At 32.0% G+C, this 21,135-nt stretch overlaps 1 protein-coding gene across 1 annotated transcript; it reads right to left on the bottom strand.

Moving 5' to 3' along the window:
- Positions 1-9,413: 9,413 nt before the first annotated feature.
- LOC109808074 (EIN3-binding F-box protein 1) lies at positions 9,414-12,924 on the bottom strand. Its single transcript, XM_020370896.3, has 2 exons — positions 12,505-12,924; positions 9,414-12,045 (listed from the first exon to the last, which is right to left on the bottom strand). The coding sequence occupies exons 1-2, from the start codon at positions 12,527-12,529 to the stop codon at positions 10,142-10,144; spliced, it is 1,929 nt and encodes a 642-aa protein (XP_020226485.1). The 5' UTR covers positions 12,530-12,924; the 3' UTR covers positions 9,414-10,141.
- Between the last annotated feature and the right edge of the window lie 8,211 nt (positions 12,925-21,135).

Raw genomic sequence — 21,135 nt, 5'->3', positions numbered from 1 at the left:
ATTTTTTGGAACGATTGCATAGACAAATATTAATATGGATATTTTCAACTACTAGAGTACTAGTGCACAGTAACCACAATACTATTTGTGGCGTCACTATCTAGTCTACATGAACTAATGCTTACATAAACAGCATTGGGACTTGGGATTAATAAGTGAGCACATCTACACACTTCATTGATGATTTAATCAGAAATAGATCGAAAAGAAAATCAAAATCATTATATCAGAACTCAAATAGAGCTACATGTAAGTAGCACTACTATCCTTTTATGAAAGGAAACTTAATTCATGTGTTACGAATTGAAGAAATTGAAAATAATTATATTCGGATTCTAATAAATTTCTTTTACTCATAATCCATCTGTGAATATTTTATTTTACTTAAATTTAGCTTTTTTACTCCTTCAAATATAACAAGTTTTATCTTAATGAATAAATAAACCAAAAACTAATAAAGGAATACATGTATATATATATATATGTGTGAGGAAAAATATAAAAGCTAAAATATAACTTTTAAAAGAAGTTATAACTAAATAAAAAATATAATATTATATTAACTCTTATATATTAAATTTGAATGACTATATTATGTGAGAAAGTTAAGATTATTTTTTGACAAGGTTTGAAATTTTTTTAACTACATCTCAAATTTAGTTTTCATTTATGATAACTATTTATGAATTAATTTTTTAATATTTTATAATAAATTATCAATAAATAGAAATAGTTTTATACTACAAATAAATTACTTATCATAAATTTAAAATATAATTTATGCTTAAAAATATTTATTTATTTAAATTTAAATTTAATTTATATATTAGAATATAATATTTATTTGTAAGTATAATTTATTGTAAATTTTAACTTTATATGATATTTATCCTGTGTAATATACATATTAAAGTATTAATTTACTAATTTAGAGAAAGTAATTCGATAGTCGATTAATTTTATAAAGGGAAAACCATTTTATTCCTCTATAAAAGAATTCTTCAGTTTTTTTTTTATAAAAAAAACAAAACAAAAATTTTGGACTCATCCGCGTCCACATAAATTTTGTAGTTGGCTGTCGGAATTCCGTAAGCCTTCTTCACTGAGAAGACTCACACTTGTCGGACGCAGGTCTTAAAAATTCTTTAACTTTCCTTAAATCATTTTTTTAATAGTTTTTTTTTTTTTATTTTTTTATTTTTTTATAACCGACTAAACACAAGAGAAAGAAGTAATTGGACAAAAAACATCAGAAAATAATGCATCCCTCACAAGTTTCTGCAAACACCGAAAACGATTTTTCTACTCTAAAAAACATAAGAGCCCTAAATGATAAATAAAAACATGGATAGACAATACAGAAAAGGATTAAGAGTTAAAACTAAAACAATTATATGTATATGAACAAAAAAATTGATTATATGTATATGAAAAAAATATATATATATACTTAAAAGAATGCATTACTCCTCTTTTGACTTTTGGCAACCATAATTTGATTTTTTGCTGTTTTCACAAATCAACGTTTTTATATGTTATTGTGCAATAATACATATGCTATAGTGTAAGAGAATTTCAGCAACATCATTTTATTTACATTCTTTTTATGAAGTACTGTTTTGTTGGTAAGGACCAAGGAGTCCTGCTGCTTTGATTTATTTTGACCGAATTAATGGTGGCCAAGTTCTGTAGCGGGGCCAACCTTGTTTTGTTGCTGAAGCAGAAGCACAGACATGGCAGGGTTTTCCTTCTTCTCTTTGGATTAAGCTAACTATTTATGAAATTATATAAACTTTTTGCACCATGGCATCCCATAATTAAGCTGCTCCAACCAATGTTAACCACATGAACATGAACCAAATTTTGAACACATAATCAAGAAAAAAACTCATATATATAGTCAATTTAATATCGATTGAAGGTTGATAATTTTAGTTCATACTACACAATACACACATCAAGTACACTGAAAAAATTGCTCAAGCATAAACTATTGGCATGGTTCTATATATATTATCTTAGGCAGTGAGTGTCTACCATATCAACTTTCAGGGCTGAAAGAACTTGTTACCACATTTGCATTTCCATGACAGAAGATAGTATCCCTCGTCTCTTTGAGCAGTTGTTGCCTTGTGAATGCGACCAACCCTGTTGTGAGGAGAGATAACTAAAGCAGCCATGCAAGGCCTGCAACTCAAGCACTTGTTAACACACTTTGGAGGCCTTGACCCCAATACTAATAAGTTCCTTTGCTTCATCACACCCTTCAACCCTACTGTTCAACAAGTAGCCAAGTCAAGAACATAACCAAGCAATGAAATGAAATCATGACGCACCAATGTATATAAGATAAACCTTAATTAGAATTCCATCATCATGTTAACATAATGCATAGAAATATTTGGACACTCATGATGATGGTATGTTTTACCTGAATTAGAAGGAAATAACGTGAGAGAAATTATGAGAATCAGAGTCAGTGAAGTTTTTAGTCCATTGAGGTGTACTTTAGGCGAATCCATCAGTCTATTGCAAAAATAAAAAAGAAAAGAAATGAAAGAAGTTTGAAGATGGGGTTTTGGGAGAAAGAGACAGGAAGGAATGGCTATCTGCAATAATAGGGATGAAATGGGGTTTGCTTGCTATTGAATATCATTGATACAATACAATACAATGCATATAGGCATATAGCATCAATTTTTTTGGTGTTTGAAGTTTTTTAAGAGCTAGCAACAGGTGCTCTGACTCGAGGTTTTCAGCGTGAATGACTTGAGTCACAGTTTCTTTTCATCTTTTGCTGGCTGAATTGACTACCCTATGCTAACTTTTGAAATTATTGAAGTACTACACCATCTTTCCCTTGTCATCATACAAGGAGTGGCCATGAGATTTTGGTCATTTGCCCTTGCCTCTGCTACTCAATAATACTGTTACTAATGCTACTATTACTATTATATGATACCAGTATACAGTGTTTGCCTTTAGACAAGAAACAAATCCAAATTATAGTCAATTCAATTATTATTTGCTTGCGGGCCACTTCATTCAATGGAAGCCTTTGTTTGGCTTCATATACTTGTTACTATTTGTATGATTTCGGTGGCTCATTTTCTGCTTATGGGCAAGACTTCCGTTGGTTTGAATTGCCAATAGTCAACTCTATTTTTGAATTGTAAATCATATCAAATTATAGGGTCTAGAAATTAGAAATATGAAAATTATAATATTTAATGCAATGATTTTAAATTAAAAATTAAGAAAAAAAAACTTAGCCACAAGGCTCGCAAAATAAAATCATATAAACACTAAATTGCAACTAAATTTCGCTATCAAGTAATATAAATGCCAATAAGTAATCAAGTGAACTCAGTAGTCATAATTTCTTGGGTGGTTTTTCTACAAAATTAATGATCTCAGACAACATTTTTCTCCTTCTTTCATCTATTAGCAGCCACACAAGGTTAATAAACATTAAGAATGATAAAATCATAAGAAAGGCAAGAAAAGAATGATGTGATCAAATTAGGTTTAGTAAGCAAGTCACCGTATGAAACAGTTAATTGTTAAATTAGAAGGGTACATAATGTGTGTATGACTATGTCAAATAGGCAATAAAACAGTTACATAGGGTATATGAAATGAGTGTGGTTATGTCAATTCCCTGTTTTAAAAAAAACGGAATAATATATAGAATGTGTTGAACAAAATTTCTTTAAATACTTATTTAACTTTTTAATTTATTTGAAAGAATATGCAAAAGATTAAGTATATATACCGAAGTATATTTAATAATTAATAATTTGAAAGGTAAAAAGAAATAATCTTAACCTTCATTATAATATACGATTAAAATTGTGATCTTACTTATATATTGTCAAATTTTTATATAGAGAATTAATTAATGTAATTTATAAATTTATCAATTCCATTCTCATTGTACGTGTAAATAATATTTTTAAAAAAAAACTACTTGGATAATTTTTACATTTTGAAGAAATCAACAAACTGAGAAATATTCTTACTAATGATCGAAAATCATAAGCTTCAAACTAGTTCGAATTCCTTAATATTCTTGCGAATAAAATTAGAAGATTGAAACTACTTTGAACCCTAATATTCTTAAATTCTAACCAACTATACTACGAAACATTTATATAGGAACACAGAACAGTGTACGCTTAGAAGGCAGTGAAGGTACTGCTATGAATCACTGATAATTGATTGTGGTTCGTCAGAGATTAGATACCACTTGAAAATAAAGTCCTCATCAACAACGTCAACGGTGTAAAAGAACCAGTGGATCATATTTTATTTTTATTTGAAGTTGGATAACAACCTGCACCGCTTTGGCAGAGAGATATATATATGCAATGAATGAAGTATATTTATGTATTAGTATTAGATATTTAGATGAGAGATTCCACTGACTTGAAGGACCAGTGGTGTCGTTTCAATGTTTCTTTGTGCGCCATTCGTGTCAAGATTACCTCAAAATCTGCTGAATATATAATGCTGCTAATCTTCTTTAGCTTTCAAGGGCATTTATTATAACTTATATGGATAACCCTACTTTCTGCAACCTCAAGCATGTACATTTTTAACTTATTTTCGTTAGAGATAAATTCATAAAAGCATATACATGCATGCAGAATCTGATATTAATTTCTTAAATGCTTTTCAAATTGATTTGGTTTCACAGTTGGACCATTATTATCTCTTCATATTTTTATGTAATTATTCTCTCATACGATTCATCAACTTAGGTCGAAATTTAAAGCACCAGAGTTATGTGTTTGGTCAAATATGTTTTTTTTTTATTTTATTATTCTATATGCATTAAATTTGGAAGAAAAAAAAAAGACGATAAATTATAAATTCAATGCAAGAGTAATTTTCTCCTGTATTGTTACTGCACTCCTATATAGACACTTAGATAAAGTTGGGCTCCGAGTAATAAATAAGTGAATAGTAATTTTATTTCGAGATATGTTATTTTATTCTTACAAATCTTAGTTGGCCAAGAACTCGTGGACTTTTATCATCATTACCACTTTGTAATTTTTCCTTAACAAGGTTTGGTGTACTAATGAGCATTTTGATTATCACCCCTTTACCTTTTCTATCCTGTAGTGTTGTCGGGAGGGAGTTTGATCGTCTGTCCATTCATGCCTTAATTTATGTATTCGGACAAGTGGGGGTCAAATGTTTTTAATTTATGTATAGATTAATTTTATAATTTATTTCATTTTTCTTTATGTTCTTCTCCTATAATTTTTTTTCTTCAAGAATTTAACTAAACAGAGCAAAATCAACTCAGAAACTATTAGCTTATGTTCTTCTCCAAATCGAGACCTACATGCACATGTTTCCCACCTCAAAATGACACTGCTAGCCTGCATACACAACTTTCCCCTCTGGTTGAGACACAATTTTTTACACGTTTATCCTATGGAATCTATATCGTATTTTTTATTTTTTTATTTTATATATATATATGATCATGAATCGCTAAATTTTTAAGGAATCTATGATATTTGTTTAATTAATAATTTGTTTTGATTTTTTATTAATGATTTAAGATTTGGTTATTCATATTCTTCACAATGACTTCAATTGTCTAGTAAACAATTTTGAAAAAGAATATCCAATTGAATTAGACATATGAAATTGATCTTTAGACCACAAATAAGAATAATGTGTTGACTATATCCTAAATTTTTAGGTAAATTATTTAGTCTAAAAGAAGGAAACATTACCGAGGATTCAATCTTCTTGTTTATAGTTTGCATTATAAGTTACGAAAACACAATGTTTCAAATAAAGAACATGGAATTAATTGATTTAGACATAGCTATTAATCAATTAAGGTTTTTGCTAACAAACTGAAATCATAAATAATCAAGGCATGAGAATTTCAGATGTATCCAATTCAGTATGAGGCAAATATAAATTCTAACCTCCATGTCATTATGATATTCTATTTACTTCTCGTAGATTTTTTTTTAAAATTCTTTTAGCTTTACATATTTTCAACTCTCCACTTACCCATTGTTGCTTGGATAAATGTAATCCAATAATTGATGATTTGCTAAGTAATTTTTTTTTAATACTTGTTACTCTACCGATTGTGTGGCCTGTGTATTTGCAAAGTCTTTGACCAAAATTATTATAGTACCTAGTCAATACTTATAGTTAAATTTTTTACAGAAATTGGTCATCTACTGAACTAATATATATTTTATATTAATAACATAATTAAAAAAAATAATACACAATACTATATATTTTTTCTTTTTATCATACACAATACTCCTTTTCATCGAACTTTTAATGCACTTTTCTAATTTATTAGTTAAATATATGAATTATATACAAAAATCTGAATTTGTATTTTTTAACTAGACTTAAATATATAATTGTGCTATGAGATCTTAATTTACCGTCTATAATAGTTTACTAATCTTGCTTTGTTTTCATTAGAATATAATCGTGCTCTCATGTAAAAAAAAATCGTAAAATATATATAGTAAAAAAATTATTTCTATTATATAGTACACGTGTCACTCACTCTTCTACATACAGGATCGATATAGTTTGTTGTAAGTCAAATTTGTTCTTAATTAGAACACAAGAAAACTTGTTGTGTCTATCATTTTGAAAAGAGAAAAAATTGAAGAGATGTGAGGACGGAGCCACATGGCAAGAGGCAAAGTTATTGAAATAGTAACCCTGGCAGTGGGAAGGCACAGAGAGAGTGAGGATTTTAATCTGAAAAGTCCATTGCAGGTTCAGCATCTTTGCTTGCACTTGCCTTTTTTGAGTAGGACAAAGTCAGGAAAAGACTATGAGCAGTTGTATTGTAGCTGATAACACTTCCTGTACAAATATCCTTTTCTCCCACCAAACAAAGTTATGTGTTGTTGTACAATCATTTTCCCTCTCCTTCCACAATATATACTTAAAAATTATTTCTTTTCAAAGTGTAAAACATTATCAAAAATGAATTTTTTTTATTTATTAAAGTCTCTACACGTACAATTAATCAATATTCAGTATTCTATGTCAATGTGATTTTTTTTTCTTTCTGTTTTGTTGAATAATGTCAATATGATTATTGGTGCACCTTAATTTGTCCTTTTTATTTTTGAAAAGTTTTAACTTTTAAGCTAATTAAGACCCCTTTTATTAACAACCTTAATTTGTCCTTTTATCTTTTATAAAGCTTTAACTTTTAAGCAAATTAAGACCCGTTTTAACTATAGCATGATTCATCAACGAATGGGCAAGGCAACCCATTCTTGGAACGAAGGAAAGGGAACCCATCACTCTTTTTGTGTTTGATTTCAAGTTAAAGATCTACAAAATCACGTTCAATAAAAAATTACTTGTTAATTTGATGATCTAAAATGCACTTTTTTGGATTAAACAGAACTCGTTGACAAATTTAACGTGCTCTCTAGCTCCTAACTGCACTTACAATACAAGTCCCAACACTTGAGCTCCCCATGATCATGATTCATGCATGGAGCAGTGATGATGGTTTTCTCGTCATAGAGAAAAAAAGTGGCAATACGGTGTAATTTACTAATTAACAAAGGCTACTTCATCCAAACGAATGTACTCCTAAATGTAAAGGATTAACATTTGAAGAAACAAATTAGACGTCACAAATTGTTTTCATACCATCATTGCCTATGATAGCTTTCCATTTCGTTACATAACTTTCAAACGAGATTTTCATTTGCTATATGCCTCCAAAGAAATAACTAATGCGGGATGTGACTAGTCACAACCACAAAATTAGGACTCATTAACAGACGAATATCGTGTATTTCAGTGCACAAGTGTTGCAAAAGCATTGGAATATTGCAATGTTTAATCTAAAACTTGTTTTTATTTGCTAGAACGTTATTTTTTTTTTTTTTAGCTTACTTAACGAGGGAGGTAAGGGTTATCAACGGCTATTCACGGACAGATGACACATATTTAACATAGTCTTTATTTGATTTAAATTTTGGTTAAAAATATAGTATTTTTTTTAACTTCAAATAGATGCATGGAACAAAATTGAAAGAGTTACTCATTTTCACTTTCCAAAACACTTCTATCGCTAATCCATGCTTCTCTAAGGTAGCGTTGGTTTTCTATTCAGAAGTTTCAAATGAATGTTCATTTTAATGACACATAATGTTCATTTCAATGAAAATTTTGTTTTTTTTCCTACTATTCAGAAGCTTCAAATAAATTCTCATTTTAATGAGACATAAATGTTCATTTTAATGAAAATTTTGTTTTTTTACTATTCAGAAGTTTCAAATAAATGTTCATTTCAATGAAAATTTTATTTTATTTTTCTACAATTCAGGAGTTTCAATTAAATGTTCATTTGAATGACACATAAATGTTCATTTCAATGAAAATTTGTTTTTTCTCTACTATTCAGAAGTTTCAAATAAATGTTCATTTTAATGACACATAAATGTTTATTTCAATGAAAATTTTGTTTTCTTCTATTATTCAAAAGTTTCAAATAAATGTTCATTTTAATGACACATAAATGTTTATATCAGTGAAAATTTTGTTTTTTTTCTTCCTACCATTCAGAAGTTTCAAATAAATGCTCATTTTAATGTCACATAAATGTTCATTTTAATTCAGGAGTATTGAACTTACTTTAAAATGCGTGCAAACAGAAAACCATACAATGAGTGTTTGTTTTAACGTTGAAAAAACTCGAGTGCCAGTTGAGCCTAATAATATAAGACTCATAAATTAACCTCAATGGACAGCAGAACATGTGCTAACTACACAACAAACATCCACTTCAACGGTGTTTCCGTCCATTAAGCGCGAATCCTCAATTCCGCTCAACGTGTATCAGAAAGTAAAAAAAACGCCTCAACCAAACACGCGTAATCATCGGTGTCTAAGTGAACTTAATGTAAATTTATACTCCAATTATTAACATAAGTGGAGTACTATGTAAATTTTATCATTATTTACTGAGAAAATATAATATAAAACAAAGAGTATCAAACATAATTATAAAAATAATTATAAAACAAAGAGTATCAAACATACTCCACAATGATAAGATATTGTTACTTTGGGTTTAAGCCCTCATAGTTTTGATTTTGATCATCACCCAAATAGCTTCTCTAACATTGAAGTATTTTCGTATTATATAAATTGTTATTTCTTGTCTTATTTTATCGATATAGAACTTGTTTATATCCCAACACCATCCTTAAAATTATTAAAAGTCAAATATGTAAAAATTAATTAACTTTAGATCAAAGCACGATTCGAGTTTTGAACAACCCTACCTACTATCTTTCCATGCCATCCGAATTCACTTCAAGAGTATAAAGTTTTCATTCACAACAGTAAAGAAAATACAATAACAACAAAACTGGCGCAACTGAAAATTGCATTTTTAATACTGATAAGCAAAGGTGGTCTGCAAAGTACAATTCTGAAGCAAGAGGAACCTACAAAACAAGAACTTGAACTAAAAGGGAAGAAAAAAAACAACCCAAAAGATGGGGTTGTTGTGGCAGACCAAATGAACACCCTGCCACCACCAAAGCTCTTGAATATGAGGTACTTGGCCTTAGAATAGCACAACACAACCACACTGATAAAACACAGGGAAAACAAGCTAAAGACTCTTCCACATCTAAGGCATGGTTGAGATCCTTGATTGACATAAAATGACAGAAGGCTTAAAAGACAGCTCAAGCCTAAGCAACATCATGGAAAATGAGACAGAGGCTAAAACATGTTATTTATTGTCAACTTCCAGCAGTACAAAATAAGCCCTAGCATAAACATGCACTATCTAGCAGTGAATACCATCAACCAAGACTTGGTAACTGTATTCTCAGGGGACCCTAGCCATGAAAGATGTGGCAAGGCAAAAGGGGTCGCAAGTTGGAACAAGCATTTCATGCTTGTGAAAAAAGAAATGGGTCATGAAGAAACAAGCCAAAGTTCCCTGGAAAACAACCAAGTCACCAAACTGCCACCAATCCACCCTTGATAGACATCAACCAAAATGTATGCTGAATGTGTGACCTGTACAGTTCTGTCTCCTTTCCTGGTTTAGCCAGTTTTATTTGGTTCTAATTTTCTATCATGATTAAGCCAGAACATCACATCTCCACAACTTTTCCACTAGCAACTCCATTGTACTGCTGCCAATTGAATTGCAGTTTTGAAGATTCAACCCAAGCAAGGTCTGGCCCAATGTTGTAAGGAAAGGCACACTCTTGTTTGATACATCAGAACAACCAGACAAGGAAAGCACTTGCAAACTAGGCAGATTGGCCCTAGAGAGGGCGGCGACACCAGCATCAGTGATTGCACACTTTGACACATCTAGATCATAAAGCACTAGGCAGTTGTTAGCAACTGCAACCAAGCTTGCATCAGTTATTTTCCAGCATCCATCAAGATTTAGCACTTCAAGTGTTCCACCATGTAGCTTGGCCAAGGCTGAAACTATGTTATCTGTCAAGTTCCAACAACCAGTAAGGTTTACATTGACAAGTCCAGCCTCGCAATTCTCCAAAAGAGGGAGAAGGCCAGCATCGGTTATGCCATAGAGTCCAGCCAGATTAAGATTCTTAAGTTGGGGACACAATTTTCCAATCATGGCCAGGCTAGCACTACTGAAACCAGGGCACTTCTGAATGGATAAAGTTCGAAGAGACTCGCAAGGAGAAAGCATAGATACTTCCCTATCGATATCTTTAACTCCTGCGCACTTCACCAGAGTGAGACATTTCAACTTGGTTTTGATGTTTGAAAGAGCATAAATAATCCCAGACTGGGTGAACCTGTTGCACTCCTCCAACTGCAAGCTCTCAAGACATACTACAGCTTTGGCAAATGCTACCAATCCACTGTCAGATACAAAACAACACCTGCGAAGGCACATCTGCTTCAGGTTGATGCAACCTTTACCTATGGCTTCCATGCTTGTATCAGTTACTCCTCTGCAGGAAGAAACAATAAGTGAAACCAGTTTCTGCAGACCTTGAGCAACCCCCATGACCCGGAACCCCCTTTCACTGACATTTTTTAGACCAGAGAGGACCAGATTTGTTATTGCCTTCCCATAATGGCAAATAACAGCTAGAGAGAAATCTGTAATGTTCAGGGTCTGAAGCTTAACCCTTGACAAGTTTGAAGCCAGAGCCACCACACTAGACACTCCATGATCCCCAACAAGAGGGCAATCCTTGATAGAGATTGACTGCAGTTTGGAGCAAAACCTTGCAATAGCTTGCAAGCCCTCATTTCCAATATTTGGGCATGATTCAATATTCAAGGTGGTCAAGTTGGGGCAGCCTTCAGCTATTGCAATCAAACCCTTGTTGCTGATTGAGGAGCACTGACATAGGTCAAGCTTCTCCAACATATGACACCCTTTTGCTATCTCAGCCAGACCCTCATCCCCAATGGAAGATACATTCCACAAAGAAAGTGATCTGAGAGAAGGGCAACCATGTGCAACTGCAGAGAGGCCACAGTTTGTGACACCACGCACAGGATTGCTTCCTCTGATACAAAGCTTCCCTAGTCCCCCACGGCTACTAGTTCCAACTGCAATTGCAGCAAGCCTCACATCAGTGGCTTTCCTCCCATCCAGACACCTTGTAAGGTAGCCATCATCTTCAATGATATCTTGAGTCTCATCTGAAGAAACCGTTTCAGTTTCAGCAACAGAGGAAGTAGTGCTCTCAATTTCATCTTTGCAGATAGTGCTCATAAGCATAAGCCACCGTTTAGATACACAGGCACATGAGCTTCTCTCTTTGCCACCAGGGAGGCGTCTGAATATTTCAAAGAGTAATTCATCTGGAAGAACCTGAATAGCAGGGTCTTGATATTGCTGAGCCTCCATAGCTTCAAAGATCGTGCGTGGTCGCTTGGTAGGAGGAGGGTAGTACACATCCAAATTGGAGCCAATAGCGTATATGCGACCCAACTCCATTGGATTGGGGCAAAAAGAACCCGCAGGATACAGTTCATCATCACCTGAAAAAACCATCCACAAAATTTAAAATCAACCCAACAAAAAAATAGTGCTTTGTTCAACATTAACATGATAGGATATCTCATAACCAAAACTCAACATTCATCTCATATCACTTATACAGGATTTTACTAGTTTAGCTTTCAATAGAATATGATTTCCACATGCATGCTCATTCCACCAAAGAAAAACAAAAGGCAAATATTTCCTTCAGAGAAAAGAAAAAACTCAGTTGTAAAGATATCCTGATCGGTGGAAGATCAAACAAGCTCTAAGAAAACAGTTTCTAAGCATCCAAAACAACAATACACATGAAAAAAAACATTTTTTTTTTTAGGGATTTTCGTAACCATTCAAATCAAAGTTATCAAACCCTGAAGTCTATAAGAGACCAACAACCAAACAGCATCATCACAAATATATATACAAAAAAAAAAAAAAGGAAAAGCCATGAAGCTTACCAGTATAATTGACAAGGGCAGGCATGAGCACTGATGGAGGGTGGAGAAGGAAGAGAATCTTGGTGGAAGAAGGTGAAACCCCTTAGGAAATGAGAGAAGAGGAAAAAAGGAGATTAGAGAGAAAAGGGTGAAGAGCATTTGAGAGTGTAAACCCCACGGAGCAGGGCAAAAAAAGAGAGAAGCTTTGAAATGGATGAAGGGGTTGGGGGGGAATGTATGTTTATACTATGTGTTAGAGTCTTATATTTTATTTTTATTTTTTTGGGTGAAAGTTAGAGTCTTATATTGGAAAAGAGAGAAAGGAAGAAAGAAATATAGGTGTCGTCCAGAGACAAAACCACGCCACAGGTGCATTGCTACTGCACAATTCAGTGTGCAATGAATCCTTCCCCAAAACCGGCTATTCCCCACACACACAAATACAAACTCTCTCTCTTAGTCCAACCAAACCAACCACCTCAGCATTTGTAAATTCCAAGTACCACTACCACGTACACCCTCTCATTCTCTCTCTTCTTTTCATTTTTTATTTAATCCAACTTGTGTATTTGAACCCAACTCATGTACTTGAACCCAACTCATGCGTGAACTTTGAGGATGATACTATGGATGGTACACTAACATGGGTCTTATGTTGCCCCTAGAAATGTCTTTTTTTTTTTTTATTTCATTAATTTTTGACACAATTGTTAGCTTTATAAGGAATTTAGGAACATCATATTACAAACAATTATATAAAATACGTGCATTTGTTTGTGTTCTTTAATCACTCCAGGTTGAATTTCAATGGATAAAATTAAGAAATTAATAAACAAAATTTATTTACAAAATATGTTTATTTGGTAATTATTTACCGCCTGGAGATATCAGCTTTATATCCCTCATCCAAACCAAAAGATATCAGCTTTATATTTATATTTATTGGGGTACAAACTAAGCAATAATAAGGCGTATATAGACGGTTTTCTTTACCAACCTAATTTTTACATCTAAAACTATTAAATTAGCACAACTTAATAACTTAACCAAAATAAGATGAGTCACACTTAGAGTATATTATGACCCTTACCTTTTAGATAAACGACTTTTATTGAAAGAAAATTAATAGTTTCACTAGAATATAAATTGTACATTCAAGATATGAGAAACGCTAAATTGTTAAAAGTTTTTAAAATTACACTAAATTTAATTTAGAAGACGTTAGGTAAGGGTGATGTTTTTCGATATTCAAGAATCATATTATTGGAAATTACAATTTTTGAGAATCATGATTTTTAAAAATAATTAAATATATTTGATTATTCATAAAAAAAAATTTAGGAATATTTATACATAATTTCTAGAAATTAAAGATTTTTATGTTTAGTTACAATAATATATTCCTAAATTTATAAATAATTTTTACAAAAATATCTTTTATTAAAATAAACTTATTATATGTATTTATTTACTTAAATCCTATTACAAATATAATATTCAACTATTTTTAAAAGTTAAAAATTTATTAAAATTATTTAAATAAAGAATCTAAAAAATAAATAAATAATACTATATTATAATTAGGAAGAATAAAAATATATTATTCTATTTCATTCAAATAAAAAAGTATTAACAAATATCATTAAAATTAGAAATAAAATAAATTTTAATAATATTATTGAAATCGATAAGATCAAAAAAATAATAAGATATAAGAAAGAGATAAATAGAAATATGAGAGGAAGAGAGAACAAAGGGGGAGAGAGAGTGAGAGTGAGAGTGAGAGTGATAGAGATAGAGACAGAGAGTGAGAAAGAGGAATAGAAGGAGGGAGAGAGGAAAAGAAAGTGAAAGAGAGAGAGAGAGAGAAAAGACGGAGAAAGAGAAATGCAAGAAGAGAGATAATTTTGTTTTAAAAGGGATAGTACGATTTTTTTATATACATAAAACTTTATCTCTAATTTAGAAAAGTTGGATTCTCACTCCATATAGGAATGTTTTTGTAGGAAAGTAGGACAAAAATGATTCCCAAGAAACTATATTTCTAAGAATTTTTTTTTACTTTTCAAATTTTGTTGAAATTTTTTTAGGTTAATTGTTATATCTTGTCTCTCACACACACATGTGCATGTGAAAAATAAATATTAAATCAAAGAAACTTCATTCAAATAGTCTTTTTTCATTTATACTTTTAAGAATATATTAGATTAAAAGGCAACAAAATTTATAAATGGCTTAAAATATTAATTAAATATATTATTTTCATTAATGTGTGTATTGTAATGATCCGACGAGTCCATACACAACTCAACAACTATAATAGGGGAAAGCATAAAACTAAATAACTAAGATTATTATGCAAACAGTTCCTAGATATACATGTACAATATATGTGTGTAGGAAACTAATCAACTAAAATAATAAATGTTCATCAATGGAACTATAATATTGATCTTCAACATACATACATTATTACAACAAATCCAAACTAAAAGTACAAAATCTTAATTGTTAGTCAAGCAACAACTACTCTCAGTTAGCACCAAAAGAACTCTGTCATCCACCAACATAGCTCTCAACACGTGCTCTTCCTATCATTGTCTTACTTTTGTACCAAATATGATCATCGTAGTCCAATAACGAGGAGACATGTAAGGATAACCTTACAAAAGACTATACTATAGAACTACTTAAGACAATTCATTAAGGACTCAACTATACAACACCTCAACTTAGCATATGAAATACTACAATTCTTTAACACAACATGTAATCAACATGATAGTTTACAACAAACTATTTCACAACACTTCAACATGTCAACATATATCAACCCCACAACTTAACAAAACAACATAATGTGTCGTCATTTCAACTAAGAAACCTTTTACAACATAAATGAACAGTCTAAGTGGCTTGATCCTACCAAACCAACTTAACGATGCAATCTTTTCAGGCTTGCTAGATCAATAACAAATTTGGATAAAAATCTACAATACCACATGATTTCTCAAATTTCGCCACTTAAATTATAAAAGTCCAATATTCTTGTCAAGATTAGGACAACTTGGGTGGGAGTCTATCACGACCTTAGCATGCATAACTAAGCCTATTATAAAACTAGTCTGTCAATTACCATTCAAATAATGCGCCCCTTCTAGTACTTAGTTAGGGATTTTGGCCCCCTATAACCTTGTGCATTACTCGATTTTTATTATTTTATACATATATGGCTTGACCTTGCCCCATACGAATCTATATTTAGTCACTTTATAATATGTATAGCTTGATTTGACCTATACATTATTTTATATTGGTCATTTTATAATCAGTAAGGCTCGATCTAACCCCCGTATTGTATCAACTAAGGTCCTAGAAAAGACTCAATGTAACAATGTTAATTTTAAGATTGTTTTATTCATTATGTGAATTTTGTTGTTTTGATGTCAATCATCGTTAAGAACTCTAGGCTAAGGGGACCCTTAGAGTTAGTTGATCTCTGAGTAGCAGAAAACTAGAGATGAGGGGAGTCAACTCAGGAAAGGTATAAAAAGAAAAATTTTAAAAGGAGACTCATAACTCGAGTTTTTCTAAATCTCTAGATAAGAGCTGGTGAACTGAAATTCTCTTCTTCTCCCTACCCTTCTAAAAAATCTCTCTTTCCTTTCTCTTGTAGCTGAAATTTGAAGTAGTGGGCTGGAATCTAAGCTTATGGAGGTGAAAGATTTTGAGTCAAGGTTTTCGTGTGAAGTTGCTTTTTCCTTTTTCTATCTTGTAGGTTTGGAGTCTACAAGAGGTAAAGGAAGTTTGTGTGTGTTCTATGGGAACCGCATGATGAAAATTTGTTGTTGATTACTCTATGGTTGGTTGTCATGGTTAAATTGATGAATAAAAGTAGTGGGTTTTGTTAAGTCTCAATTATACTTCTTTTTGGATGAGACTTATTGAACAATTCCACTCATCCTCTGAACCATTGCAATATAATTGTTCTCTTTTTGGTTCATTTTGTGTGCAGATATAACTAACTCAAATTTAGCTAACAATACCTTAATACACCTCATTTTTTGTGCAGGTATTGAGCTAGAGACTTGAGGATTGAAGACCCATAGGATTGGAAATCTAAGAAGCTAAGGAGCAGAGAAGAGGTTCTGCGTCGGGCGCAAGATGACCTGTGTCGGGCTTGAGCGAAATAGAGTATCTCACCTCTGGAAGTCATATTCGCGCCGGGCGTAAATGGAATTGCGCCGGGAGCTCTCCTCCTCATTCACACATTGGGCGCGTTTTAGGAGCTGTGGAAGGGATTCCCGGAGCTTGGAGCTGTTCGTGTGTGGGTCTTTCCTTCGGTTCTTCATTTCTCCTTTCATCTCTATTTTGTATTTACCCTCATTGTTTTGAGTGTTTCTACCCATTTTTTGTGGGGTTAGATGTAACCAACGAATTCTAATGTAATCCTTACGTTTTCAATGATATATATATATATATATATGTTGTTCATTCATTGTTGTGTTGTTTGTATTCTTAATGCTTGCTTTGGATTAATTCTCCTTTGCATGATATAGGTTCCATTGGGTGTTGGAAAATAACCATTGAAACTAGCTCTGAAACAAATGCCTAGTGGGAAATGTATCTAGGAATGGAGCTTAGCCCATTAGTAGTCTTAAACCCTAGCCCGTAATGCGGGTGTAGATATTGGGTACTCAAGGGATTAATATTCAATATCCGCACCTAGGCTCTTGCTCTAAGGGATTAGGTTTGAGTAAACTTATGGGTTGACTAAGCAATGTATGTAACAAGAGATTAATGATTCATTAGTGTAACGTTCGGTGAAATCTGACCCCACAATCTCACAAAAACCATTATACCATTTCTACCCTTTTCCACTCACAATCAAATATTTTTTAGCTTACATTCCAATAGTCATAACTTTTGATTCAACTTGCATGACAAACTATGAATTTGGAATTATTCTTTAATCACGAATAGTCAATAAATGCTTATGTTACCTTCTAATCCCTGTGGATACGATAATTTTACTACTTGAACGGCCGGTATACTTGCCGTGTTTGAGACCGTTGATAGAATTAAACTGATTTACAATTATAACAAAAGTATTTCAACGAAAAATCTCAACAGGTTTTCAGGTTTTTGCTTCTTAAGGATGCTTATGAGCATTTTGATAATTCTGAGTAATATTTTTTTGCATGGTGTTGCTGATGATGAACACGTGTTGTAACTGTTGTATAAACATGGTGTTATGCAATGCATGTGGTTAAGTTGATGGATTTCAAGTCAATTAGATGAAATCAAGTTTTGCATAATTATAGTTAGATGTAGTTCCAACCACAAGTCTCTAACTCACCCATGTCAAGCACGAGATCAATGGTATCAAACATGAAGAGGGAGATTCGTTTCAAGTTGGGTGTTAGATGTAGTTTGAATGGCATCAGGCGTGGATTTTTCCATGTCAACCGCGAGAGTGGGAGACTTTCTATCATAATCACGTCGAATGCAGGTTATTTGGCATCAGGCGTGGGTGAGACAAGGAACCTCTTGTGTCTATGGCGTCAAGTTTCTTTATAGTGGTGTTGGGTGAAAGTTGTTTGATGAAAACTATTTGTTTAAAGTTGTTTTATAATTGATTGATGATGAATAAGTTGTATGGGTGATGATGTAAGATGATATATATGTTAATATGTTGTAAGCCGAATATGTTGTAAGCCGAATATGTTGTAATGCTGTGAAATTGTTTTAAATTGCCTAAGTTGATTGTAGTTATTCTATTAAAGCTACTCATATTATAAAGATGTATGATGTTTAAGTTGTTAGGCATGTGGTTGAGGTGTATGCCTTATTTAAGATACATAAAAATTAGAGTAGAGTAAGTGATGACTTTGAAAACTAAATATCCCATTATGTGGATATGAGATGTGGTGCTCTAAGAGCTCAAGTGTTGAAAAACATTTAGTATGTGAGTTAATTGTTGAATAAGAAGTTGTATATTGTTTCCTCTGGATTTTATGTGATATTTGTGTGTGGGCAAGGTCAAAGTACACACATATAAAGAGACCAACTGAATATAGTACCAGGTTGGGGACTTAGTCTCTAACCTATTATCGGAAGGGCGTAATACTTAAAGGATAGTCGTTAGACTAATCTCATATGTGACTTAGTGATGTAAGTTAATATCGTGATAGACTCATACCCAAATTGTCCTACCCTAATAATAGTATTAGACTGTCTACTTTAAGTGGAAAACTTGATAAATCAAATTGAGTTGTTAGTTGACCTAGTTGAGATAGGTCACATGTTGTGATTCAGTAGAGACTAGCTACTTAAATTGCTCACCCTATGTTGTAGGAGATTTTCATAGTTGATATGTGTGACGACGCATTAGATGTGTTATTGTGTTGAATTTTTGAACTTGATTAAGCTATTGTACTAATAATGTTGTTATGATTATGAGTTGTTATATTTTGACATGATGGTGTTGTTTATTCGTTGACTATGTTGAATTTCTAAAAAGTGCTTAATTTTTATTACATGTTGAACTCTTTTCACAAGCTTACTCTGTATATTCCTTGTGGTTGGAACTGCAATAATTATACTTAGTATGTGAATATGAAAAGATTAGTAGGTTAGCTTGATTCACTGTGGATGGTCATGTTGGGGATGACTAGCTCTCTTTTGTTGTCACTACTTCGATGCAGTTGGAGTTGTATAAACATCGATTGATGCTTGGGCTTATTTTGTACTTTGTCATATATTTTGTATATATAGTATGTATGTACAAGAAATTTTACATTTTTTTCTACATATAATTGTGTACATGATATTCATTATTGGTTGCATGATAAATTCTAAGTATGATATATGTGTTTAATTTTTTCACAGCGTAGTAGTTAAACCGTAGAGTTGTATAGCCACTTGCTGGGTTGTTACACTTAACACTCCATTGAAGAGTCAATATCTCAATAAGAGTTTTCAACAATTGGACTCGTAGAACATCACAACAATAGATCTTCACAATGGGATATTCATATATATTTTTTAAATATAATATCTCTACTCTAGTCCTAAGTCAATCAACTCAAATCAACATCATGCCTTAAGTTTTATCAGCATAGCTACTTCACTCAACATATACTTTTTTCTATTGTTCAACTCTCAGCACTTGCAACTATGATCAACATAAAGATCAACAACCATCATACTAGATCAATATTTTATGAACTAGAATCATAAAACAATATATTGCATGTGAGCAATTCAACTTATCACATATATATTCAACACTTAATTAAATAATCAACCATTTTTCATTCAAAAACTTGCACTTGTTGTCATTCTCCTTGTGTTTGGTGTCATTGAGACATAGAGTCTCTAGCTTGTCCATACCCAATGCTCGACGCTAAACTACTCGCACTCGATGTGAATAAGGCAAACGACCTCTATTTCAATCATGCTTGGTGTGGTCAAACCCACACACGACCTCGTTTAAGTAGACAACCTTTACCTAATTGACGTCTGACATCACAACACTAGAGCCGAACGTGCAACTATTAAATAGCTAAAATTCAATAATTCTTCTCCAAGACACCAAAACTACAAGAACCAAAAACCCATTCCTTGAATCAATTACAACACAACCACTAGGATACACAATTCAAGTAATGATCCAAGTAGAAATCAATATAAACAACACGAAATCAGCAAGTTACATACTTTCTCTTACCTTTGAATCAGTCCAAAAAAGATGAAGAAGAGAATAACTAAGCTCTTTAGCAAATTTTTGCATGGAATTGCCACTTCCACTTGATTTAAGAACTTTTAATTTAATAGATGAATCGTTGAAATTTAATGTAGATAATAAGTTGGTAAGTAAAGTAACTTGAAGTATATGGATCTTTCCCCATATTTATTATAACATATCATTGTTATATATATATATATATATATATATATATATATATATATATTACTTTTCATGTTATATTGAGAAACTTATAATTAATTTAAGATAAATGAAAACATCAATTCTATTTCTTAGTTTACCTTATTTTGCTGCCATGATTTCTCTCTAATAATTTTTTCTCTCTCCATTAAATCAACTTATGCAATTTCTATGGTGAATAGTAACATCTACCGAAACATTAATGGTAGACCATGAATTAGTACACATTAGGTAAGTTCTCAGGAAGGAGAGGTGAGTCACTAATAGACACACTTAAATACCAAGTCTTTCTTTGCTAGAACTTTGTCAGATTTGCACTTTCACACTACCACACTATATATTTGGTAATAAGAATAACTCTTTTTTGATGTGGTAGATCAGACAATGTTATAGTAAGAGACATACTAAGATTTTTCTCAAACACTATACCAATGTGCATCATGACGTAATAATATGAACATCCTATTGGCTTTGATATCACTGTTGGGTACCAAAGTAACAAAACAATAACACACAACTAAAATAAGATATGAAAAAAACAAGAGAAAAAGAGACAATATTTTACTAAAAGAAAAAATTACACCACTTCTCATTATAAAATCCACTCCTTAAAATAGGAGAATACAACTATTGAGAGAAAGCTCTCAAAGTATTTAAAGAGAGGAGGAAAATATGTTTGGGGATGATGATGAAGATAAGAG

Source organism: Cajanus cajan, chromosome 5, assembly GCF_000230855.2.
Source record: "Cajanus cajan strain Asha chromosome 5, NIPB_CcT2T_4, whole genome shotgun sequence".
Taxonomy (NCBI): Eukaryota; Viridiplantae; Streptophyta; class Magnoliopsida; order Fabales; family Fabaceae; genus Cajanus; species Cajanus cajan.
The sequence above is the reverse complement of the archived record's forward strand: the minus strand, read 5'-3'. Positions and strand labels throughout refer to the sequence as shown.

Bases quoted from the DNA above. Each gene is read 5' to 3' on its own strand.
- LOC109808074 (XM_020370896.3), bottom strand. From the start codon at position 12,529: ATGCCTGCCCTTGTCAATTATACTG. The intron at 12,046-12,504 runs GTAAGCTTCATG...TGGTTTTTTCAG, and splicing joins TGCCCTTGTCAATTATACTG to GTGATGATGAACTGTATCCT.